Genomic DNA, 26841 nt, shown 5'->3' on the forward strand with positions numbered 1-26841 from the left:
ATAAGAAATAAGTAATACTTAAAGGAGAGGAAGTAATTTTTTTTTTTAGGTGAATGAAGGGCAAGATTGAATCAAAGAAAAATATTTGTTTTACTGATGTGTATTTTAGTGGATTAATTTTTAGACTATTTTTATTTGTCCACCTTAATTACTGACAGTCCAGGTGGGGCGTAAGGGATTTTGGAATAATAATTACATTTTAGTAACCACTCTTTAGGGTAGTAAACTTTTTTAGTAAATGTTTTTTTTTTCCTATTTGAAATATATCATGTTTAACATATACTTCTAAGAAAATGCAAATATTATGGAAATTCCTCACCATATATAGGTTCAGTTAATAGAATATACATTATGGAAAGGTAAAGATATATATTTTTAGTGTATTAAATATTTTGTATTACTAAAAATATTCATACTTTAACAAAATATTTAGAAAAAGTTAGCGGAGAGATTTTGTAAATACTGGGGCAGTAGGTCTGCTACTTACTCAAAATAAGTTTACTCACAAATGTTAATGTCTGTCTGTCTCTCTTACTCTCACATACATATGTACATTCCTGAATATTCATGAGTGGAGTTAACAAAAAGATAAAATTAAAGGAGGGCAGGGGAAAGGGAAGAAGTATGTTTCACAAATTAATTGAAAGCAAATATTAAAAGCAATAAGAAGATTATTGAGAATAAAAGGCATTGATAGATATGAGTGATCTGTAGATACAGGTTGAGGTGGAGATGATGTTTTCTTTAGAATACTTGAAGAAGCCCCCTGTCATACAGCGTGAGGGAAGACTCACGGGTTTGGAAGACAGGCAGACACAGTTCTCTCTCGGCTCCACCACTTTGTGCTAAGAGATGAGTGAAGTTACTTAAACTTGTGGACTCAGTTTCCCCATTTGTGTAAGAAAATAACACTCATCTTCCTGCATTACTGTGTAGATTGAACTGCAAAGTGTATGTCAGGATATGGGCAAATAATAAATAATGATTGTTACTTTCTACGGATAAAACTTAGAAACCAGTACATTGTGTAGCAATCATGCAATTTTTAAGGCTGCCAGAACTAGTTTCACACTTGAAAAAGCTTTTGAAATTTGCATAGTGTGAAGGAGAATACAATCAAAAAGATTTCCTGTGTATCAGATCAAACTTGGTTTTTCCACTTTCTAACTCCTAAAACATACACCAAGCCCTGACGTGAGTCTCTTTATCAGATAATCTCATGGTTACACGTTATTAGTTTCCTTTTAAGGTTTTGTATAGAAATTAGGTTATCATAATTTCTCTTAAACTACGCCACACATTGAATAATTTGGCCTTCATTCCCATTTTAAAGTGTTTTTTTAGGGATCATACTACTGGAGAAGCTAGGTAATGACAAGGATTGTGACATTTTGCACTGATTAGGCATGAAAACTACAGCAGTTTCTGTGAAAATTTTTATAAATCTGAAATGGTGTCTTTTTCATTCATTTCATTGTATTTATCTATTGCATGGCTTTACTATGCTTCTTGCTAGATGTCAGTTAGGAAGCCAGTGGGGCAGCAGTGGCGTGCAGGCTGTGGTTCAGCATGGGGCTTTCGTTCTGCTCCAGAAATACTTGTATAATTACATCAGTAACCCAAAGGACATCTTAATGGATGGCTCCACAGAATTTGAAATTATTTTTCTACATTAGGATGAGAGAAACCTACACAACCAAATACAGATTATGATAGTCTTAGTCTTATTTTACTTTTAATAAATTTAAGGACAAATATTCAGAGGGGAGGGTATAGCTCAGTGGTAGAGTGCATGCTTAGCATGCATGAGGTCCTGGGTTCAATCCCCAGTACCTCCATATAAATAGATAGACAGATAAATCTAATTACCTCCCCCCACCAAAATTAAAAATAATTGAAAAAATAAAGTAAAAAGACTTTTTTAAAAAAGAAAGAATATTCACTGTGAGTTCCACAGGAAAAAAAAAAAAAATATATATATATATATATATATATATATATATAACTATTTGTCCAAGAAGGAAGAGAAAGGGAAGTTGAAGAGAAATGCTGGTCCATGTGAGTTTTCATTATCTGTCTGGTTCCTTTCATGTCCACCTTAGTCATGAAATTAGGAATCATGAGCTTTTAGATTTGCAGAAATGAACTGGTTAGTAGGTAATCTTCTTCCCTTCAGCTGTGCAGATATAGAAAAAACTGCCGTCCTTTATTTTCCATTATCTTCTCTCCAGAGAGGTTACAAATGTATGCAAGGATGTCCAAATGTTTATGACCTAAATATTCAAAAATTACAACCCTCTGTAAATGTCTGATAGGATGCCCCTCTTTGCAGACTTGACTTTTATAATTGAGACAAAATGGCACATGCCTGCAATAATTTCTATATTAATTTGGCATTGTTTCTTCCCATTGTTGGCTTTATTAAAGGCCCTTCCCCTTGACAGCCTCCTGTTTAGTTTCAAAGAGAAGCCAGTGCTCATTTCTACTCACAGGGTGTGCTCGGCAGCTGCTGGACCAGATGCTCCAGTGCTGGACACTTTGTCTGATTTGAGTCTAGGGACATGATCAGGCTGCTTTTGAAATATTTAATTTATCCACATGCCACAGTCTTCAACATGCTGTCAGTTGTGATGAATTTGTTCCATATCTAGTATTTTCAGATATTACAATGTGCAAATACTTCACCAGATCCATACATTAAAAATATATACGTTTCAGTTTTTTTGTTGTTTTCTAGTTCATTGTTTTCTGCTTCCATATCAAATAATTCCTCTTCCTCATTAATTTTGTTTATTTTTCTAATGTATTAAAATGGGAACTAAATTCCTAGGTAAACTACATAAACTATAAATTTTTAGCTGAATATAAATTGCACTGTACCTCAGATACTTCATTTTTATGTAGTCTACTTTTTATTGTGTTCCAGATGCTTTTCACTTGCTCTGTGATCCAAAGTTATTTGAGAATAAATTAATTTTGTTAATGGTTTTAATATTAATTTCAAGTTGATTGGATAGTGGTAAATAATGTGGCCAATAAAAATGTAATTTTTAGAATTTTTAAAAGATTTTCTTCATGGCAAATTTCACATAAAATGATTATTGGTGTGTGTACTCTGAGAAATGTGATTCTCTATCTCAAGTTTATTATTTGTTTAATTCCTGTATATCTTTACTTTTTTTTTTAACTTTCACAGTTTTTCCAATTCTGAAAGAAGTAGCTTTCTCATATAATTCTGTTTGTGAAGTTCTATCTTGCATGTCTGAGACCATATTTTATTTTGCCATTATGTTGTTTAGTACATTCAGGTTTATTGCATATCTTTGATCTGTTTCTTTGATGTTTTTATCATTCTGTAGTGTATATCTTTGTTCTTTAACTTATTTCAGAAACCAAATAATTGAATTACTTCTAGACAAAGAAAAAATGCTTCCATTGGTAGAGAAATACTGCTTCTAAATCTTAATTAAAGTAACTTCTAATTTCAGATGTTTTATATGAATTTGCCTCTTCTGGCTTTTTAAAAAAAATTTGCCAGTTGTCTATTTGCTTATCATTTTTTCCCGTCAATCTAATTTTTTTGTAAAAACAAACAAACAAAAAAAAACTACTGCTGGAGTATCAGTCCCTTGTATTCAATTCAAACATCTCTGATTTTAATGGGATAATTCATTGGTTTTCTTTCAGGGCAAAATTTTATGTTTTTTTCTTCTGCCTTAATGTTCATTATTTATCTTACCTTTTTCCCCTTATTTTCTGATTTGATGTATTCACCCAACTTTTTACGTGTACACACTTTTTCTCTTAAATATTTTTGAGTTCTTCTAATAAAAATGTATATTGCAGGATTGATAATGACAGTGAGACTATTTTACATTGACCTGTTTGAAAATATCATAATATATTATTCCATTTATCTTGTTGATTTGCCCTGTATAAGGCAAGTACTATTAGGAAAGTAGATGTAGATAAACTTTGGTCCAGTGCCAGGGTGACGTCTGTGAATTCCTCAACAGGTGGATGTTTCTCCTTCATAAACTCTACCCCTTGAAGAAGTATTCATGTTTATTTCATTGCTGGGCAAGTCCACTTTTTGCAATGTTGTTTTTATATAAAAGTCCAGAACTCCATACATAGAGGTACTGTCTAGGACTATTCTAGAACCATTGCTCCTTAATCCAACCTCATATCCAAAGAACAGTCTTTCTGAAGATGAAACCATTTCATTTTGAAGCTTCTAGGCTTAGATACGTTGGGACTATTGGGATCTCAAACTGAATGCTTATATAGAGCAGTTGAAAACACAAAGGAAGGGAGCACAGAATCATTTGTTCTGCTCTTTGCTCAATAGTGTACTCTTCATGCACGTTCAGTTTATTTTTTCATTTTTCCTATTAGTTTAAAACTAATGTTTATATTTTCACTACAACTACGTAACCATGGGAAAATTACAACAACTGAGACATGGTTTTCTTAAGTGAAGAAACAACTGAAATGCAAACAAGAAAAATAATGAGATTAATGAAAAATCTCCTGATGTGGTTGTGACAATTAAATATTAGTCAAGAATTGAGAAAATTCTTTTAAAAAATATGAATACAATTTAAGAGTATTTTTGATAGTTTTCTATCTCTTAAAATTTAAAAAAATGTTCAAGTGTGTAATTTATGCCTAGTGAGAGTATGTAAAGAAGTTGTGAATAATAAAGATAAAGGTATAAGGTATATTCTTGGACCCTTAAATATCTTGAAGTTTATGTATGGGATATGTAATCAGCTATGAACATTAGATAATATAATAGAATTGCAAAAGATTTGGAAGCATGTATTTCTCTAACAATGGAAGCATTTTTTTTCTTCGTCTATGAGCAATTCAATTATTTTGTTTCTGAAATCAATTAAGTAAAGCTTGTTGAGTCTGCTCAGCCCTTGTTTCCAGGGAATTGCAGTTCAATTTCATTTTTAATTAGAATTGAACATTGTGGATTTCTTAGCACTGGTAAGCAAGATCCAGCAATAAAGTATGTACTTAATTTGTATTAAGTTTCTGAAATTTAGTGTAGAGAGTGAGCAATATGTCTAGTTAATATTTAAACATCTCACAACGTTCTGTTGTAGAAGTTTCCATTTATAAAAGCTGTTGTTCTATAACAAATTACTTCTACTTTCAAATAAACCTGTTATCACAACATGAGCAAAAGTTATTCAATTAAAAGAGAAAACAAAGTAAAGTAATTATTTACTTGTATTTGATGTGCACAATAGCTTTTAAAGCTTCTAGAAATGCCTAAGAAAGTAAAAACGTTAGCTTAACAATCATTTTTGCTTAACTATTACTGCTTTAGTAAAGTACAGACGTATTGTGATGAGATAGATATTTCTTTATAGGAAACTATTCTCTCACAAGAGAAGAGAGACTTCCGTTTTCTTGTGATAAGCCCATGTGGAAAGTAGCCATGACTGCTAAGATCAGTTGCACTAATGTTTTTTCCTTTTTTAGTTTTCTACACCTGTTTCTGTTTTGTGTCTTTTTTGTTCAGTGGTACTCTAATCACATTGGAGCTAGTAGAGAATTGTACATCCAAGTTATCTTTATTTTTTCCCATGCACTCAGGCATTAAACTTGATATTTCTCTGGCCGTCATCTTGTCTTAATATAGTACTAGAAGAGAGAGAAAAAAGTAGGGGAAGTTTGCGGTAGTTGCCTCAGTCACCTAGGATACAGTCCATTGAAAAAATACTTTGTACTATCCTCCTAGATACCTATAATGAAAAAGGTAGCAGGCTGACTTAAGAGTTAATATAATTTTCCAAAGGTAACCCAGAGTCTGAGGGACTTTTGCTACCTTACCTATATTAAAAATACCTAAAATCTGAATGAATATATAGTTTTTTCTTTGCCCAAAAGGGAGTAGTGATTCTCAAGAAAATCCAGAGCCTTTCCAGGCCAGGGGAATGGAAACTCTGACTGTGACCCCTGATGGGTTTGTACTGTAAGAAGATGTCAATTTCTGCCAGACAAAATTGCAGAGACAGCATATGGTGATTTATAAACGACACGGACAAGAGACATGCACTCTGACTCTTGTTTGACAACTACGAATCTTTCTAATTAGTGACGTTAGAAAGGGTAATATGGAAGTTACTTCTTTTCTGATTAAATTCTCTGTAAGGCATATGCATCAGATTTGCTTCCTAAAAAACGAAGCTACAAATAATCCATGTCCGTGTCTGTGTCAGTCCTTTAGCTTGCCTTGACTGAGAACTTCCCTCAGCTGTTCATGTCTGGTAATGGATGTTATGCCTAGCTAAAATCTCATATTTTGTATAATTAAATTAATTAATTTCAGGAGGGGTTGTGAAACTGTCTTGGTGAAGTAGACTGGTTTTTTTTTTTTAATGGAGAAAAATAATAGGATAACAAAAATAATGTTTTCTTGATAGGTCAGGAAAATGTAATAATCATCCTAATTCTAAGAGATATAATATATTAAATAATAATTATAAAACTTCCTAATGCAGTTTGGAAAGACAATTTATGACTTGGATTATTTTAGGATTTTTTTTACTCTTGGTTCCTTTCATCTAGCAAGACAAAAAGCAAAAGTAATAATAAGTGAACGACAATGCAAGAGTGTCTTGAAGTTATATGAATATTTACTTTTGGAAATAAACTCAGGCAGTTTCATCATTAAAAATGTCAAGGAAAACTGTTTTCAGGATAATTAAGGGTTTTTTGATTGTTTTGGGGTTTGTTTGTGTGTTTTTTCCTCCTGATACCATGCCCTAACCTCAGACAAATGCAAAAAAAAATTGCATTCCCTAAATTATCAACCTGGTTCTCCTCTTATTCCTTATCAGTACCATGAAAAACAAAGTAAAAAGCCTCACACATTATGTAGCATTTTACACTCTCTAAATCCTTTGGATATATTACGTCCTTTGACTCTACCAGCCATTTTGTGTGACTGGTGGGGCAGATGTCATCTCTTTGGATGGATGAAAAAATTGAACTGTGTGGCTTTTCAGTGGCGGGTTCAGCATCCCTCACCTATTGGCCGGTCCAGTTCATGACTAGTTATTCTTAGTCCAGGGCTTTTTCATCTGCCATGTTGCTTGCAAGACAAGCTACAGGGAAAATAAAAAACAAAAACATTCAGTAAATCCAAATGTGTTAGTAACAGCTTCAGACATCAAATAACACTTGCAAGTAGTGCAGAATTTGAAGTATTTCTTTGGTAAATCTTTCAAAGTAATTTGACGTAGGCTTTTTAAATGTTAATATTCATTTACTTTCCTCTCATACATTTTCTCCATATCCACCCACCTTGGAGAAGATACTTATAAAATTTTCAGTTAAAAAAAACACTCCTAAAACTACTTGAATTAAATTTTTAATGTTTGTGTTATTATGAGTCATAGTGCTGTAAATTATGAAAACATTGACCATCAAGTATACATCTAGTCACCACAGTTTTTTTTTCTTTTATATATAATAAAATTGGCAGCTCTGCATAATATTGCTGTTAAAGAAGCAATTTTGTAGGCAGTAGAAATAGAAATATTGAATATTGTTTCATATCAATACATTGAAACATCAGAAAATTACTTGTCAGTAATCTTAAACAACAGCCAATTCATGAGATATCTTTAGAAATATTTTATTCTTTTTTAATTGAAGTATAGTTGATTTACAATATTATGTTAGTTTCAGATGTACAACATAGTGATTCAGTTATGTTTTCCTGAATATATTCCATGATAGGTTACTGCAAGATATTGAATATAATTCCCTGTGCTGTAAAGTAAACCCTTGTTGCTTATCTATTTTATACATAGTAGTTTACATCTGTTAATCTCATACTCCTAATTTGGCCCCCTCCGTCCCTCTCCCCTTTAATAGCTGTTAAGTTTGTCTTCTGTGTCTAAGTCTGTTACTGTTTTGTATATAGATTCATTTGTAGAAATAGTTTATTCATATTATTTACTATCCATGGGTTTATCTATATTCATTATGGCTTTAAATATTGCTCTTAGTTGAGAATATTGGTAACATGTTAAATTTTTTTTAAATAGTAAATTTTCAAAGGCTCAATGATGTGAAGAACTCTATAGTTCTTTTCCTTGATCTTGTATATTCAACTAGAAAATTGCATAATCCCAGAGATGTATGGATGTGGGCATGTGCGGCTGTGTTTCTGTCTCTCCACTGCCTGTCTCTTCCCTCTCTTGTATACTAATATGTATAAATGCAGAAAATACTGAGTTGGTAAATCAGAAGTTTATGTCTTTATGACCTAATTTCTAAATATATATATATAATGCTAATATTTTTTCTGTTCCTTTTGAACATGATCTATTTGGTTCAAAAGCAATAGCATGTCTGCTGTTGGAAGGAGAAGTGCCTATAGTTGGTAACATCAGCAATGCATTTGCTAATAACAGTTGTGTATTTATTTCTTAGTATTGGCTATAAGTAATGAGATCATGTTAGAGAAATGAATAAAGTCAAATAACTCATTAGAATTTTTGGTTCATTACTCACCTAGACAGAGGAAAAGACCCCAGGTCACTGTGTTTCCTATCCAATCTCAAATCCCTCTCCCTGAAAATAAAATGATTTCGGCTAATACTTGCTGGCCCGCACCCTACCATTGCATTCTCAACCTAGAACCTGGAGTAATGGATCCATATTACCTAGGTGGATCCACCATGGATAGGGAAGATGACGAGTGGGAAGATAAATTACAGCATTCTCCTCAATATTTTGAAGGTACAGTTGGCAAAATAACACATTTTTAAAGATTTTTTTAAATATTAGGCTTCTTCCATGCAGCAAATATTGCAGTTTGTCAAATAATATAATATGAACTTTAAAAATGAAAAAATGCTGAGTCACAATGTTTTTCATTATTGGGAAGCAATATGGTTTAATGGGAAAAGCACAAGAAAATAAATTAGGAGAACACGTGCCTTTAGTCTGAGACCTACTACTAACTATGTGATCTTGATCTGATTATCCTTATCTAATGATTACTTCATTTGTGAAGTAAGAATAATTCTATAGGGCACAATGAGATATTACTTTAAAGTGTAATAAAAAAAAACTACGTGAGAATACTTTATAAAATAGGAAATCTACCCTCTCTCCCTCCCTATCTTCCTTCCTTCCTGCCCCTGTGTTGTAATGATGACAGTTGAGGATTCTTTTCAGAACTCTGACAACAGGTTTTACTTTCTGAATAACTTCAAGTGTTTTTTCTTTTTAAAAGCAGAAGGTCATTGCTTCTTTTTAATCTCACTAGGATTATTTAAATAACTTTGGATACGTCGAGTAAAGCAGTTTGAAATCCAAGTAAAGGTATTCATTTGGTGGAATCGAAGAGGAATGCTATGATTATGCCTTGTATACACTCAGCCTGATTACAGTGAATATTCCTCACCATAATAGTCTTTTTTTTTTTAACACAGAAAGATGAATTTATTTCTGAAATAAAGCAAATAGGAATCTCATAAACCCCACTAATGGCATCCTAACAATAAAATACAGTAAACAATTAAAGGACCAAACAACAAATCTGTTAATGGAGAAAATAATCTCAAGAAGAAAAAATAACAAAAGTTGAGCCCTGAAGTCAAAATACCTGCTTAAGAAATTTTATCATATGTCCAATGTATTGATTTTTCACATATATCAGGGCTGTTTAAGTGAATAAGAATATACCATGAAATGTAAAATTATTCTTTTACTAGAGACATGAATCCTTAATCTAAAATACACACATTCTGTTGTTTTAATACATAATAATCCCCACTGTGTCACTTTGTAAAAATCCAGATCTTTTTAGCAATCTAATAAACAGATATATAATTCACACAGTATTGATTTTAGTGTCTTCTCAGAAAGCAGATCACAGCAAGATGCATCTGATGTGTTTTATAAATTCACCCTTTAGCCAGTCTATTTGTCTTTGTAAAGGATGGCAGTATAGTTGAAAAGAGAGGTGTGTTTTAGTGAAGAGTTCACTAGACCTGGATTCAGGGAACTCTAGTTTCATCCCTGATATTACCAACTATTAGCTCTGACCCCACGTCAAGCTCCTGACCTTCCTAAATCACAATTTCAGTGACTGGATAATGGGAATTGAAATGACTTATATCAAGCCTCTGGATAAAAACTAGCAAATAACTTCTGAGACAGTATCTGGCCCTTAGTAGTTGTACAATTAGCACTTGATGATTTGGCTTGAAGATGACTCAGAAGACCTCAGTTCTAATGACATTATTTTCCTGTGCCTTTATATAAAAATTTGCTTATATTTACCTTCTGTGAATGTATTAGTTTGCTGGGGCTGCCATAGCAGAATACCCCAGCCTGGGTGCCTCAAAACAGATTTATTTCCTCACAGTTATGGAAGCTGAGAATTTAAGTTCAAGGTGTTGACTGGTTTGGTTCCCCCTGAGGCCTCTGGTCTTGGCTTGCTGTGGTCACCTTGCTGTGTCCCCACATGCCTTTTCTCTCTGATGTCTCTCCCTCCCTCTTCTGGAAAGGATCCTAGCCATATTGGATCAGACCCCACCCCTGTGAACTCATTTAACCTTAGTTACCCCTTCAAAGGCTCTATTTTCACATTTATTCACATTCTGAGGTGTGCGGAGTATTAGGACTTCAACATACGATCTTAGGGGGACGCAACTCAGCCCATAACAATAGATCTTAAATTTATCTGTAAAACTAAGGCTGTCTCATTATGTTACATCTGTTCTTGTTTTCCATGTGAAGACTCAGAAAACTTTTCTAGCTATGGAGGCCAGAGGAATGGTTCTAATGCTGGACCAATGTTTTGAAGAGGCTAAATCACTGAGGAAAACACAAGCTTCCTCCTTTGGTTCTTGATACCAGGTGGTAGTTCAGGGATCTCATGCATTGTGACCTGTGAAAACAAAGAGCAAGGCTGACATTCAGGAGGTTCAAAAGGGTCAGGTGACAACTTAGTAGCATCACTAGGTAGATTAGAGCCTGGCTGCAGAATTAACCAACCACAGTTCCCTTCGTGGACACTGTGAAGGAGTAGATTGTCTAAGTGGCCATGGCAACAGCATCCTCTTTCTGGAATGGAAAAGATGATTCAGTTGAAAAGTGAAAGACAGTAAGCAGAGAAGTTAAGTGGTAGAAATCAGAGCAAGGTCCTTTGTCTTTTGTTCTCTCTGGCTTTGATTTTCTTTCAATTATTTTTTCCCCCTGAATATCTGAACACCATGAAGTCACCCAGTTCCCACATGCTGTCTGTCCAAGGTGACAGGGATATAAACCTATGTTGGACCATTTTCAGGTACCAAGCTACTACCCCTGAATAATTCCTACAGAGCTTTTGATTTTGTAAGATCTGTTCAAGATGATTGTTGTCTCCTGCCCATGATTCTTAGTATCATTTATTTCTGATGTGATTATTTGGTGACAGATAACTTTATATACTATACACAAGAAGAAATATATTAGGATGGTTTGCAGTAAGAAATATGAGATCATATTTCTTGGTCAAAGACATTTTATCTACAAGACCCTGTCAGTAAGATAAAATTCACATGTTCAAATCCCTGCAGGCTAGTCTCCACTCTTTATCGCAGCTCTTAGGTAACAAGACAAAATAAAACAAAAGTCAGAACAAAATAAACCTATTTCAATTGTGTTTTTTTATAGAAGTATGAAGAGACAACACAGTTGTGAATGTATTTTTTTTCTTTTTTAATCTCAAACAAGCTGGCCTAATATTTACACTCACATTGTAATGGACATATATAAGATGTCACAGCAAAATTTATTGCATAAGTTTTCCAGCCAGTGGGTGTGAACCATAGAGCAAAATAACATTCATGTAACATACTTGTACCCGTATGCACCGTTTTTCTTTGATTCATTCATTCACTGGTACATGTACTGATTTATTCATTAATTCAACAATAGAAAAATCATTTGTTGCCAGAGACTACATTAGGCACTAGGGAGATAAAATGAAGCTATAGGGACTGTCTTCAAGCAAGTTATTTTTGAGTGCTACTAAAGTTACCCACTCAATCCTTTTTAATTACTGAGGATTAAAAAAAAAATAATACGAGTACAATTACACTTTGAAGACTGGGGACTTTATAAATGCTTCAGTGATGTGAAGCCATGACATAGCTTGAAGGGAGCTTACTGACTGTATACAGACAGAAAAGTGTCTTGGGATTGCTAAGGACCACTTCTCAGTTACTAGTCTACAACGATCTCAAGACACCTGACGCATGTTGAGATTTTAGTACCCATGAAAACTTGGTTAAGAATAATGTCGCAGCACTGAGCAGTTATTTTGAGTTAAACAAAAAGGGTGGGAGGCATGTGAATAGGAGACTGGTTTAAGGGTTCTTGTGTTCGTAGAAGCATGATGTGATTATTTTGAGGACAAGGAGGAGGAAGAATCCTTAGCTATGTGGGAACTAATAATTATCACTGGTGGACATTTTGAATAAACATACTCAGTAAATTTACACAATATTTAACTTCTCTCCTGGAAATGAAATATTGGTTGAAGTACTTAGAGTAGAAATATTTTCAATTTAAAAAGAATATTAATGACTGCATTGAAATAGTATTCATTTAACCCTGAATGATTTACTGCAATTGTCATATTTATTTTTGGGTGTAAACACTGAAATCATTTTGAAAGATGAAATTAACGCTTCACAGTGTACTATCTAAATTAGAATTGAATTTAAACGGAAAAAGAAGTTTCAGTTTTCTTCGTATTTTGTCCCTAATAGAAGTTCAATGTGAAAATATTTATGCTATATGTTGTATGAAATTACATTACAAAAACTCCTTGAAAAATCTTCCTTAATCATAGAAATTGTGTTATTTTTGGAGAGGGTATTCCTGACCAATAGTTTAAAAGCAAATTTCATATGTGACAATATATTTGAAAGTACAATAAATGTCTCCATAAACATTTTTTAAATCATAGGATTGGACTATGTGGTTTTTAAATTTAGAACAGAATGAGTCTTTGGGGATAACATTGTTCAGTTCTGGCATTTTATGGATGGTGAAACCAAGGCCTGGAGAAATTCTATGAGTCGTCACAGAGCTATTTAGTGTCCAGATCAATAGTAAAACCGAGTACCATCTCCTAGTTTCATGCTTTTTCACTTGTCTTGGTTATGGCTTGATTTACTTGCAAAGAACAGAAGCACTCTTAGCGAAAAGGAGGAAAATCACCCAGTCCAAGCGAAGGGTGCACAGGTGGCCCCGGGCTCTGTGCAGGCCATCCTTTCTTGCCCGCTCTCATCTCTGTTTTCTCGGAATTCTGGTTCCTCTTTAGTTACCAGTTGCCTTGGCAAGACTCTCAGTTTCTACACCCTGAGAACACTAGTTTGCACATGTCAGAGGATTGATTCTAAATAGGGAGGCCATTTGCTCACATGGCACTTTGTGTGAATTAGGAAACAGTGCCCCTTCCGGGGGAGTATAGCCTTGTGGGTCAGTGCACTGCCCTGGCCAGTGGCTACGGCCTGCTTCTCCATGACCTCACAACACTCAGGCCCAACACCATCTGCCTGACTCTTTCTTTGTGTGTCTCCGTTCCAAGTTCTGATTGGCCCTACTAATGTCAAATATTGTCTTAGTTTACAAGGTGGTAAGCATGACTGAGAACCCCAAACTTAACACATTAATACTCAAGAAAGAGAAGCAAAGGACAGTTGAAGTTCAAGGATCAAGGATCCTTGTTAAGGATCTCGGCCTTACATTTTCCCTCTTTTCAGGCATTAGATGGACCCTCAGTATAATCGTTAGTCTAGGTTTCCAGTTACGAGAGGTCCTGGGCAGAGCTAATAATTTTCACCCAGGCGCCCAGGGACACTCTGCCCTCAGACAGTCCAGTGATGCCTGGCTTCATCCTGTTTGCATTGGCTTGCCTTTGAATTCATTTTTAAAAATATAATCTCACTAGAATCATAGATCTTCTGAGCATTTTAGGCACCCCTCACCTCATGTTCAAAATTCAATGCTAACAAAGCAAAGGAATCTTTTTAAAATTTGATTTAATGTAGGCAATTTCCTCTATTGCTAGTGTCACTGGAAATCCAGTAATAGACAATTTCTGAAATTGAGTCACTGAATTAAACTACTTATTTAAGAGCTCTCTGATGGCCAGTGAAGAATGGCATCAAGCACCAGATCTGACAACACTGAAGAGAGATCCACCTCAGGTCCAGCTATTTTAGGCAGAGGGTGTGGGGGGAGGGGTCAACTCACATATAAAGGTGTCTCTTCAAGGCTATAGGGAGGTAATCAACTCTGGCCAAAGACAGTATGCTATTGAACCACACTGTTTTATTATCAGCCATCAGTTATAGAAGCATATTGTGATACGTATTTATAGAAGGGATCATAACATGTTACCAAATATAATCGGAAGAGACGAAATATGCAACTGTAGCATTTTATTTTTGGCTAAGATAAATTTAAGCACTAGGTTTCAAAGACATTAAATAAATAGTTACCATATTTACGATTTTAGAAGAGATTTTTAAAGATATTTTGACAATTCCACCAAAGCAGGATCAGCAGATTGAAAAAAAATAATTTGTGGCCCGCCACTTCTTTCTTATGTCCATAGCAGAAATCTCTCATGGAACCACTTCCCACTGCCCTGAACCTGGCATCGCAATCCTTCTCCAGATGGCTATTCATGACCAGTTAATTGGAGTTAGCACTCAAGATGAAAACTGTGGGTCATTCCACTGGCAAAGTGAATTTCCTAAGAGCAGAGACCTTGTCATATTTACCTCCACCTCCCAATGACAGCAGGTTACCTGCACCAAAGTGACACTTATTATATAGTTGTGAATGGATGAATGGACCAAGAATCATAAAAATAATTTTCAGGAGCAGGTAATTCTCAAAAGAAAATATGCAATTTGTCAAAATCACAAGCAAAAATAAAGGTAACTTCATTAGTAATTTTTAAAAATTTGAATGAATAAATTTTAGCCAGATTGACAAATAGTTTTGAAAAGTAGTAATATTCAATGTTGGTGACTTTGAGGGGAAACAAGTACTCACATATATTACTGGTAAGAATATAACTTGTTAGAGCTTTTCTGGAGGAAAATGAGTGGATAAAAAAACCATGAACACAGGAGTTTTTATATATATATATATTTTGTTGAAGTAGAGTTAGTTTACAATGTTGTGTCAATTTCTAGTGTACAGCATACTGCTTCAGTCTTAGATGAACATTCGTTTTCATATTCTTTTTCACTGTAAGTTACTATATTTGACCTAGAAATTCTACCTGTGAAAATATATTTCATGAAAATAGTTATTTATGCAGTGATTTAACCAAAGGGAAGTTTGTTGCAATATACTATAAAAATTAAAAATAATTTGTGTGATCAACAGTCAGGAATAGTTTGTTAAATAACATTTGGTGACCTTTCTTTATAGTAGTACTTACATCACTTGTGTATAGTATATAGCTATTAAAATGATACAAAACTATACATATCAACGTGGACAAATGTTTAGTATACACTAAGTGAAAAACAATATTGCAAAATAGTATTTTTTGTAGGTGGTTTTATTTTGTAAGTATATGTATGGATGTGCATAAGCCCCAATAAAAGGGTCTAAAAACTCCAACATGTTAACATTTGCTACCTCTTGACTGGTCAGATAATGGGACACTGGGGTTTTGTGTGTGTGTGTGTGTCTCTTACTCACTAATGGTCACAGATTGCTTTAATAATAAAAGAGTATTTTTTAATATTTTAAAACTGCTTTTGAGAGAAGTTCATATTTTTTCTTGATATATTTTCCTGCAATAAGCAGAGTATTCAAAATCATTCCATTGATTATTCTTTTAGAGACTAGCAATTTCAGCATCTGAACATTAGAAGGCCTTTCAAGGACTTCAGTCTGAGCATTTGGAAAGTCAGTCTTAAATGTGGCCCTCTTATTCACGTAATATTTTCTTTTTTTCTGTCTCTCATTCTTCCTCTCTCCCTGAATCCTTGCCCTACCTTCATTAAAACACTGATGGAAAAGAAAAAGTTGATCAGAGTGGTTTGTTATAGAAGGTACATGTTGGTCAATTATACTTAGCTTATGTTCTCAATGTTAGTTTTTTTCTTTTTACAAAGATAATTCATACTTGTTCATTACTTGTTTAAAAATGGAAAATACAGAACAAAGGCACTGGAAAGATGCCATTAATGTAGCATACTTAGATCGTGTCAGTTTGTATTTTTCTACATGTTATTTCCTTTATGTAGTTAGATCATATTATACTTACAATTATGTTTTGTTTTTCCAGTAGAAGTACCTCCTGAATATTTTCTCAGAGCTCTTTTCTTCAGGAGTAACTATTGTGCCATATCGGCATCTTTCCCATTCATTCTTTGATTCAGTAATTCTCTTAACTATGTGTCTGCTGTATATGCAAGGTGTACAGTGGTACAAAAGAAAAACTTGATTTCTAACCCCATGGGGTGGTCCAGCCTGGGACACAAGTTGCTACCTTGCTTAGTCCACTGTAAAACTGAATATGCCACATAAACAATAACTGGAAAGTGAAATATAGGTGTTAACTAGAGTCATACAATGAGCAGCAACTACGTTTACTCAACAGGACTCTGAGTCATACTCTCCCGTTATTCCCTAGTGTCCTTCTAATTTTCTTCTCTCCTGGGAAGCAAATAGGATTAGCAAATCATGGTTATTTTTTATATCGTGTAAGTCACACTACAGTGAATAAGATCTTTACCCCCCAAAATTAATTTAACGAGTTAAAACAAAGAGAATCTGGGATGTCAAGTTTATCTGTGCCATCATACTTACCTATGGTGTACTTACTGAAGAACAGAGAGGAAACTTTGCATTAAGTATATTCATAGGAGGTAATCAGGGCCTATTTTAAAAATACTGAATGACAGAGAGAACAGGAGCTGACCATTCAGGAGGCCCATCCCGTGGTTCTGTATATCCTTGTTAGTTGCTGTATCTTAGGGGTCTGTCTGGGACATCCAGGGCAGAGAGACCAGAGTGACTTGTACAGTGGAGGCCCTCAGGAGTTCAGGACAGTGGCTGTTGCCATACAGTGTGAAAGGTTTTCAGCATTTTAGCAGATGTTGTGACAGCCTCAGCCCTGGAGGAAATAGATCAAAATACCCTGGGTGTCTTCTGCTCTAGGAAAGGACATGACAGTGGTCAGAACAGCTCTTCTTTTACGACTGAAATTTATCTGTGGCAGATCTTTTGTTAAACTCACAAAAGTACAAACATCCAGATCTACTTGGACAATTAAAAAAGGGAGGAATTCTAAAGGCTGACGACTGAAATCAAATATAAATACTATCAGAATGCAGCTTAAATATTGTTGAGACAGAAAAGAAAGAGGTCGGTAGGATAACTCTCTGACTGGGCTTTGATAGTGAGGAAATTTGAATTGTCTGCTTATTTTAAAAGGAAAACAGAAAAGGGCATCACTTTACCTTAGTCCCATCTATGAAATAGCAGTATATGAACTTCTAATGCATATGATGATATTTTTAACAATTTGTTCTCCTCTTTTAGCTTTTCTTATTGGAAAAGGCTGGATTTGGAGGTGTTCTTCTATATATTGACCCCTGTGATTTACCAAAGACTGCAAATCTTAGCTTCATGGTGTCCCTGAATCCAGGAGGAGACCCTTCTACGCCTGGTTATCCAAGTGTTGGTAAGTTCATTGTTATTCCTTATTATTCTTGTAAGCATTACAAGGTTGTAATTTATAAGTACGTGCTACCTAAAGTAATCAATGGTTAGTAAAGGTGAAGAATACTTAACACTCCATATTTTAAAAAGCAAAATTTTTATCTTCCCAAAGTTATAGACTACTCATTTTTTGAAATAAAACTTCCTGAAAAGTCTGTAATAGATTTTTGTCTCAATAAATTACAGTATTGCAAACAGAGAGAGAACGTTTTATGTGTTGTAGCCTTAACCCTCTTCAAAATGAAGCAATTCCTCGGTTTTTCTTTTACTAACTTGATGCTTGAAGAATGCTGTCAGTTTATTTTGTGTCTTCTACTTCTTTCATCAGTGTCTTACAGTGTGCAAGTCTTCCACCTACTTAGTTAAATTTATTCCTAGATATTTTATTCTTTTGATGTAATGAAACTGTTTTCTTAACTTCGCTTTCTAATAGTTCATTATTAGTGTAGAGAAATGCCACAGATTTCTGTATATTGATTTTGTATCCTGCAGCCTTACTTCTGAATGCATTTATTAGTTCTAACATCTTTTTGGTGGGGTCTTTCTATGTATAATATAGTGTCATCTGCAAATAGTGACAGTTTTACTCCTTCCTGATTTGGGTGTTTTTGTTTACTTTATTGACTAGTTGCTGTGACTAAAATTTCTAATTCTAGGTTGAATAAAAGTGGCAAGAGTGGTATACTTGCCTTGTTCTTGATTTCAGAGAAAAAGCTTTTAGATTTTCATCATTGAGTATGTTCTTAGCTGTGGGTTTGTCATATATGGCCTTACTATGTTGTGGTTTGTTCCCTCTATATCTACTTGGTTGACAGTTACTTGTCAGATGCTTTTTCTGCAACTTTTGAGATAATTAAATGATTTTGATTCTTCATTTTGTTAATATGATGTATCACATTGATTATTTTGTAGATGTTGAATTATCCTTGCTTCCCTGTAATAAATCCCACTTGATCATGATGGATAATCCTTTTAAAGTATTGTTGGATTTGTTTTTTTGTTTTTTTTTAATAGTTTGTTGAGGATTTTTGTATCTGTGTTAATCAGTGATACTGGGCTGTAATTTTCCTTTTCTGTAGTGTTCTTGTGTGGTTTTAGTATCAGGGTAATGCTGGATTTGTAAACTGTTTGGAAGGTTTCCCTCCCTCTCAGTTTTTTGGAAGATAAGTATTAAATCATCTTTGAACATTTTGTGTTAACACTGAGAGAAGAACAGGTATTACATCTGTTTTGACTGTTTTGTAGAATTTGCTAATGAAGCCGTCTGGTCCTGGGCTTTGTTTGTTAGGAGATTTTTGATTCCTGTTTAAATCTCCTTACTAATAATTGGTCTGTTCATATTTTCTGTTTCTTCATGATTTAGTCTTAGGGACTTTGTTTCTAGAAATGTATCCATTTCTTTTAAGTAGTACAATTTGTTGACATATGATTGTAGTAGTCTCCTGTGATCCTGTGTATTTCTCTGATTACAGTTATAACTTGTCTCATTTATGATGCTATTTATTTGTGTCCTCTCTTTTTTTCTTGGTTAGTCTAGCTAAAGGCTTGTTGACTTTTTTTTAATCTTTTCAAATCACTTGCTCTTAGTTTCATTGATGTTTTCTTTTGTTTTCTTTAGTCTATATTTCATTTATTTCCATTCTGATCTTTATTATTTCCTTCTTTCTGCTAATTTGGGGCCTCATTTGTTCTTTGTTTTCTAGTTCCTTTAGATGTAAAGATAGCTTATTTATTTGGAATTTTTCTTGCTTCCTGATGTAGGCCTGAATTGATATGAACTTGATGTAAGTGGGTTGTTAAAGTCCCTACTATTATTGTATTGCTTTCAAGTTCTCCGTTTAAGTCCATTAATATTTGCTTTATATACCTTGGTGCTCCTCTGTTGGGTGCATATACATTTGTAAATGTTTTATCTTCTTGCTGCATTGACACTTTTTAAATTATGTAATACCCTTCTTTGTCTTTTATTATAGTTTTTGTTTTAAAGTCTATTTTGTCTGATACGAGTATAGCTACTCCAGCTTTTTCATTCCCATTTGCATGGAATATATTTTTTCACCCCTTCATTTTCTTTCTGTGTGTGTCATTTCTTAATGAAGTGAGTCTCTTAACTAGATAACAGTTAAGTCTTGTTTTTTAATGTATTTTGCCCCTCCGTCTTTTGATTAGCTACTTTAGTTCATTTACATTTAAAGTAATTATTGATAGATATGTACTTATTGACATTTTGTTTATTGTTTTCTGTTTTTTCTTCTCTTTCTTTCCTTCCTTATGTTTTGGTGGTTTTCTTTAGTGTTACATTTAGATTTCTTTCTCATTTTCCTTTGTGTATTTAATATAAATTGTTTCCTTATGGTCACTGTGAAGTTCACAAATAACGTTCTTGTAAGTAGTTGTCTGTTTTAAGTGCCCCAGCTGGTTACTTTCTAGCAGAAACTTTAAGATTAGGCAGTACATCTCCTTCACCTATATTTCATGTGCTTTCCAATCTGGTGTTTGGTGCTGATTTTCAGGCTAAAGGAGTCTGCCTGTAAGCCCTTTCTAAGAAGAAGTTTTTCATTCCCTGCAGTTCTGTAGTTTTCCTAAACATATTTCTCATTGGCTTTTCAAAGCCGTGTTTTGGGGCTTGTTTGTCTTGTGCAGGATCTAGGGGTTGAGATGCCTTATGTGGAGCTCAACCCATTGCTCCTCAGGATAAAGATCCATACGTTTGTGATTATTCACAGTTGTGGATTTCTGAGCCTGGGATGTGTTTTTCTTTTTTTCCCTTGTTGAGATCATATCTCTGCCTCGCTTACTCACCTTCATGCTGTCCTTGTACACTTTGCTGTAGAAGCTCTGTTCATCCAGTTTCCAAGTCCCTTTCCACTGGATTTATTCCATGTGTAGTTGTAGATTCATTTTGTCTGTGGGAGGAGATGAGTTCAGATCTTCCTATGCTACTATCTTGAATCCTCTCTTTGTCTGTTTTATAATGTGTACAAAATAGAGAGAATAGCTCAATGAACCCTCCATCTACCTCAACCAGCTTCATTGGCTATCTGCAGTCTACCATTTCTGTTTTGCCTGTACATCCCCACATACCCCATAGCACCACTTACCTTTCCAAGTAAAATTTACACATACATCCTAACTGACAAAAGGATACAGCCATGTAATCTCCATCTCTATTCTGCATTTGAACATTCCTGTCACCTCCAAAGGTTCTCTGAGTCACTTCAGAGTAATTCCCTGTCACCAACACCAGCTAGCCACCAGTTTCACATTTTCATGGTACACAATTTTAGATCATCATAAAAATGGAAACACAAGGTATGTATTCTGTTGTGTGCAGATTTTTTTGCTCAGAATAATGTCTGTGATATTTATTCATGGTTATAGACATTAGTTATTCCCTTTTACTGCTGGAAAGTATACCACAATTTTTATATATGTTTAAGTAGTTAAAAAAAAACAAAAACCAAGAATATCAACACACTCTTCCACAATGCATAACCCAAATGGATTGTTCAAACAAATGCATGATCTTATAGTTCTGCTCAATAAGTCTTGTTGCTTATCCAAATAATTCTTGATCATGATTGAATCAGAGCAAAGAGTAAAAAAATTTTAAAATCTTTGCCCCTCTAACACAGAAAATAATTCATCATTCTTTTAACAAGAATGAGCCTTTAGCTTCATTTGGCATGTTAATTAACTACTCTGAGCCTTATTCTTTATAGAATAAAAAGGAGGATTATACTATTACATGCCTCACAAGATTGTAAGGAAGTGCAAAATTTTGAGCTCCACCTTAAATTTAAATAGAAACTCTCTGGAAGGCACCCAGTCATCTATCTTCTAATGAATTCTCCAGGTAACTCTGATGCAGCTGAATTTTGAGGATCACTGAGCTAGAGAATCTGTACCTTTCTTTATCTGCAACATCTGAATTTGACCACTGGGGCTACTGACCTAAACTTTGTGACCTCACGTTACTGTTCTTTCAGCATCTTGTATCGCTGCCTCCACACTAATCAGGACTGAGGAACATATGTATTCTGCATCCTCAGCCCCATTTCTGTACTCGGAGGCTCTGAGTAAACGCTTGTTGAGGAATAAGTTGTTCTCTTAATAACGACTACTTGCCTGATAATTCTGATCCTGGACTATACTTTAAAAAAAAAAGGATGTAGAAACACTTAAACATAACTCTTCTCCTTAAATGCTTCTGTGAACTCTCTTGCATCTCTTTCACCACTCAGAAGAGCAGAGATTGCATTGATTCAAAACACTTATAAATTCCATTTAAGATAGTAGGATATCAGAAGTCTAGTCTCTTAATTCCTTTGATAAGTTATCAAACATTTCAAAGATTAAATGTTCAGACTATCAAACTTTATTACAACTGCTTCCACCAACTTGCCAGGAGTGTTTTAACTACATTAAACTATGATCCAAGCAAACCTTATTCCCTAGAACCATATAATTTTAGAATTCTAAGAGACTTTAGCATATAAATAGCACAATTTTATTCTCACACTTGGAGCACAAGAAGCGTGATCATGTTATCTAAGGACTCAGATAAATGGGGCATGAGAACTGACATTTACAGTATCTAGTTATAATTATAACACCAGTGATCACTTACAATCAGAGTTGTGCTTGGCCTAAAATCATTAACTTGGTACATAAGGTAAAGCTCAAAACAAAAAATCTGTGGGGTGAGCATAAACAGAGAAATGAGAGCTTAATGTCATTAAGGAGTATTCGATTTTGTCTATGTTGAAACATAGAAAAGAAAATCCTATCCCGATTTCTAGGCATTAAGATTGTCAGACATCTGAAGGACTAGAGATGGTATTAGGAGTTAGAAATCCTTTTCTGTATTATTTCCCTTAATAATACATCTTCTGAAAACTCTGTAGGCTACGAGGAGATTTTAAATTTAGTATCGTCTCCAGATAACTGCCTGGCTATAATCTCTGGGCTACTATTTAACTGAAACCCAAGATATTTCTTTTCTCTTGACTTAGACTTGATTCTCATTATACCCGATTTCCTGAAATCCATCCTGATTTAAAGCTTTCTGTCTTTGTCCCCTTCTCTGTTAAAAACCTTTTTTTTGTTTTCTTTTTGTTTTAAATTCTGGAGAGGAAAATCGTTTCCATCGTTTTACTCTATTGAAGTGTATCAAACGACACAGTTTATTTAGTATTCCTAGTGTTACAATTCAGTGGATGTGTGTGTTTGTTTACCTACTGTCTGTTCAACATCACCTCTGCCAACCAAAAGCATTCAAAGAATAAAGCATATCACTGTAATTTGTGGCAAGTCTTCACCAGATGTTCTTGGTCCAGTTACCTGGACACATGTTGAAAGACTGACTTGAGTTGGCACTAAATCAATTGAGACAGTGTAAAACTAGAATAGCAGAAAATATAAATATGTGCTTAGTTGTCAAAGTGGAGTTAGATATTCACAGCATGAAATGCCTTGTCATTTGGTTGGGAAAAAATAAGTGTCTGTATTCTTACTACTTTACTGTCAGTGGTGGCTCTCGTATGTGTCCCAAATCCTTCCTATTTACATGAAATATTGTTCAACACAGTTTCTGAGAACCATTTAAAGAGGAGCTCATTATTACACAGTGTGAATTTTTTTCAGAAAGCTTATTTTGCAACATATTGAAAAATAGATTGTTTAAATTCAAACTACTTTTAAAAAATCTAAATTTCATTTTGAAATATTATTTTGGTAACAAGTTTTCTTAGATTTCTTGGTTCCAAAAAATTGGAAATTTCCAATTTATTGTTGAAGTGTCTAAGATCATAGCTTTCAGAAACATTTTTGAGTGGTTATTCTTAGAAAATCAGTATGCCATGTAGTGTATTAGCTGCTCATAAAAACACACATATATATTTAATTTACAACAATGAAGCCAAGAATAACAATGGGGGAAAGGTAGTTTTTTCAAAAAATGGTGCTGGGGAAACTAGATATCCATATGCAAAAGAACAAAACTGTACTTTTATTTTACACCATCCACAAAACTTGACTCAAAATGAAAAAGAAACTTGAAATTAAGACATGAACATATACAACCACTAGAATAAAACATAGTGGGGTAAGACCCTTTACATTGGTCTTGGCAGCGATGTTTTGTATTTGACACCAAAAGCAAAGGCAGCATAAGCAAAAATAATTGGAAATACAACAAACTAGAAAGCTTTGCACAGCAGAGAAAACCATCAACCAGATGAAAAGACTACCTACTGAATGGGAGAACATATTTGAAAATCATATATCTGATAAGGGATTAATATTCAAAATATGTAAAGAACTCATGCAACTCAGTATTATGCTGAATAGAAGCAGAGAGAGTGACCACCCTTGTTTTGTTTCTCATCCCTAGAGGAAAAGTTTGCTTTTCAGTATTGAGTGTGACGTTAGTTGTGGGCTTGTCTTATGTGCCCTTTAATATGTTGATCTATATTCCATCTATATCCAATTTGTTGGGGGTTTTATCATTGAAAGGATGTTGATTTTTTTCAAGTGCTTTTCCTTGACCCATTTAGATGATCATATATTTATCCTTTGTGTATGTGGAACCATCTTTGCATCTCAGAAATAAATCCCACTTGATCATTATATAAGATCCTTTTAGTATATTGCTTACTTCAGTTTGATACTGTTTTGTGAGATTTTTTTGCATCTGTGTTCCTCAGGGACTATTGGGCTGTAATTTTTTGTGTGTATGTGTTGTCCTTAACTGGCTTTGGCATCAGGGTAATGCTGACTTTGTAAAATGAATTTAGTATTTCTTCCTCTTCTGTTTTTTGGAGGAGTTTGAGAAGGATTGGTGTTAAATTTTATTTAAATGTTTGGTAGAATTCACCAGTGATGCTGTCTGATCCTGGACTTTTTTGGGGGAGGGAGGAGGTTTTTAATTATTAAGTCAGTCTCCTTACTGGTAAATTGTCAGTTCATATTTTCTGTTGCTTCGTAATTCAGTCTTGGTAGATTATGTATTAAATAGGGATTTATCCAGTCCTTCCAGATTATCCAGCTTTTTGACATTTAATTGGTTGTAGTAGTTGGTCTTTCCAACAATCTGTTTTTATTCACCTCTTTGTTACGTGTGTGTGTGTATAGATACCTACATATGCTTTTCTTCTTCTTTTGCGAAAGCTATGCTAATAAAGAAATAGTTGGTTTCCTTAGAGTTTCACTTCAAATTCAGTATAAGCTAAATCAAAATTCAGATGGAAAAATAGCTAAATAAACCAAGATACAAAACTGCCTATTTGTCGGTCATAGTACATCATACATAAATTGCAAAGGGCAATAACTGAAGTGTGAGATGTTGCAACATAAGTTACATACTTTGTAGGAGGGAAACTGTGGAGGTGGTAGAAGAATATAAATGAGATCTTTCTAAATTTCCCAACAGAAGTGATGGGCTACATTATCAATTTATTGTCGTAGTTTATTTTAATCCCCTGCATTAGCAGCAGCCCTATGAATTTGATATTGAATTTCACTAACAATCATTTGTTTCCTAAATATACTTACTTATTATCTTATTTTAGGTATTTATAAATATGCTAAAATATGTTACCTGTACTGACCATTCATATGAAAGTTTACTATACAAATACAGGGTGCAATGTGTGCATTAAAGAAAGTTTACTTTGTTTTATGTATTTATGTGTGTGTGTGTGTGTGTATATGTGTGTGTATATATATATATATTGCATTTGACCTTTGAACCAAAGACATGCGGTAAAAAGACTTTGATCAAAAAATTAGGCTAGTTCTTTATTTCCCCCTTTAGTGGCTGCTATTTATTTGAAATATATTTAAATTCATTCATTTCTATTTATATTTCATTTTGATTAGTTTTTCTCTTTTTTGTGTAAAATAGAACATAGTTCCAAAAGTCAAAATCACACAAAGTGAGTGCTCTGAGTGTCACTGTCCTCCCACCTCGGCTCTTCCACCGCAGTTCACTTATCTCCCATTGGTCTTCTCTGTATTTGTGCGTGTAGAAATTAAGCAGATACATGTGTATTTCCTTCTTTTCCCTTCAGTTTTACATGAAATGTAAACTTGTTGGTACTTTTTTTTTTCATTTAGCAGTTATTCTAAAAATCTTTCCATTACTACTTCTTAGAGTTTGTCGATGGTTAGGTTCTCCAGAAGCAGCAACTGAGAGTTTAGTTGGCAGGATTGTTGTTTGAGATCAGCACCTAGGAGAAAGCAGGGGCACAGGCGGGATTGGCCAGAGGGGAACGTGGAACTACACAGCAGGGCACCACTGGGGATAGGTGGTCTACCAGAACTGTCCATTAATGGACCACATGACCAGGCTTTGAGCCTCATCTGCCGTCAGTCTTTGGATGTGTGCCTCCCCAAGAAAGTCACATCACTGGGCAAGGTGATGCTCTGTGACCCAGGCCAACCCTGAAAAGTGTAACAGCTGGTGACTGCCTGCTGATAGGACTCACAGCGGCAGGTATGGACAGAACAGAGTATCACCTTGGAACATCTGGACAGGATATTACAATGTCCACCAGATATTTGTCTTTAATTCCATTCTTGGTCATGAGTTAGAAGGACCAGAGCTACACTGTCCAATGTAGAAGCCAATAGCCTATGTGGCTATTCAATTTTAAATTAAATTAATTATAATTAAGTAAAACATAAGATGTAGTCATACTCCTTGCATTTCACATGCTCTGTAGACACATGGAACAATTACAGAGTGTTTCCATCATTAAGGAAAGCTCTTGGATGAGTGCTGCAGAGTAAATATCTAAAACAATGTGATTTCATGCAAAATGTGGTGGTTGTCTGCTGTTTTAGATCATCCATGAGACTGTTTCTGTATATAATCTTGGAGAATTGAAGACTGTCTTTTTTACCACTTGAATTATTTAAAATCTATTTACACAGCAGGCTCTAAGAACCACATGTAGGGTATGCTTCATGAATTCTTTTATGGGTTAATGTTGAACCAAAACATAGTTGAGTGCTCCTAAAGTAAACATTTTCCATTTGCAGTAT

At 34.4% G+C, this 26841-nt stretch overlaps 1 protein-coding gene across 9 annotated transcripts in view; it reads left to right on the plus strand.

The window, feature by feature from the left end:
- The window catches only part of NAALADL2 (N-acetylated alpha-linked acidic dipeptidase like 2), a 1176025-nt gene that overhangs the window by 710990 nt on the left and 438194 nt on the right, over window positions 1–26841 (plus strand). For all 9 annotated transcript variants that reach the window (XM_031451310.2, XM_031451333.2, XM_031451340.2 and 6 more), the window contains one exon: window positions 17614–17755. In XM_031451310.2, coding sequence (XP_031307170.1) covers window positions 17614–17755 — 142 coding nt within the window. The remainder of the gene's footprint in view (window positions 1–17613; window positions 17756–26841) is intronic.

The sequence above is a fragment of the Camelus dromedarius genome, chromosome 2 (assembly GCF_036321535.1).
Source record: "Camelus dromedarius isolate mCamDro1 chromosome 2, mCamDro1.pat, whole genome shotgun sequence".
Classification (NCBI taxonomy): domain Eukaryota; kingdom Metazoa; phylum Chordata; class Mammalia; order Artiodactyla; family Camelidae; genus Camelus; species Camelus dromedarius.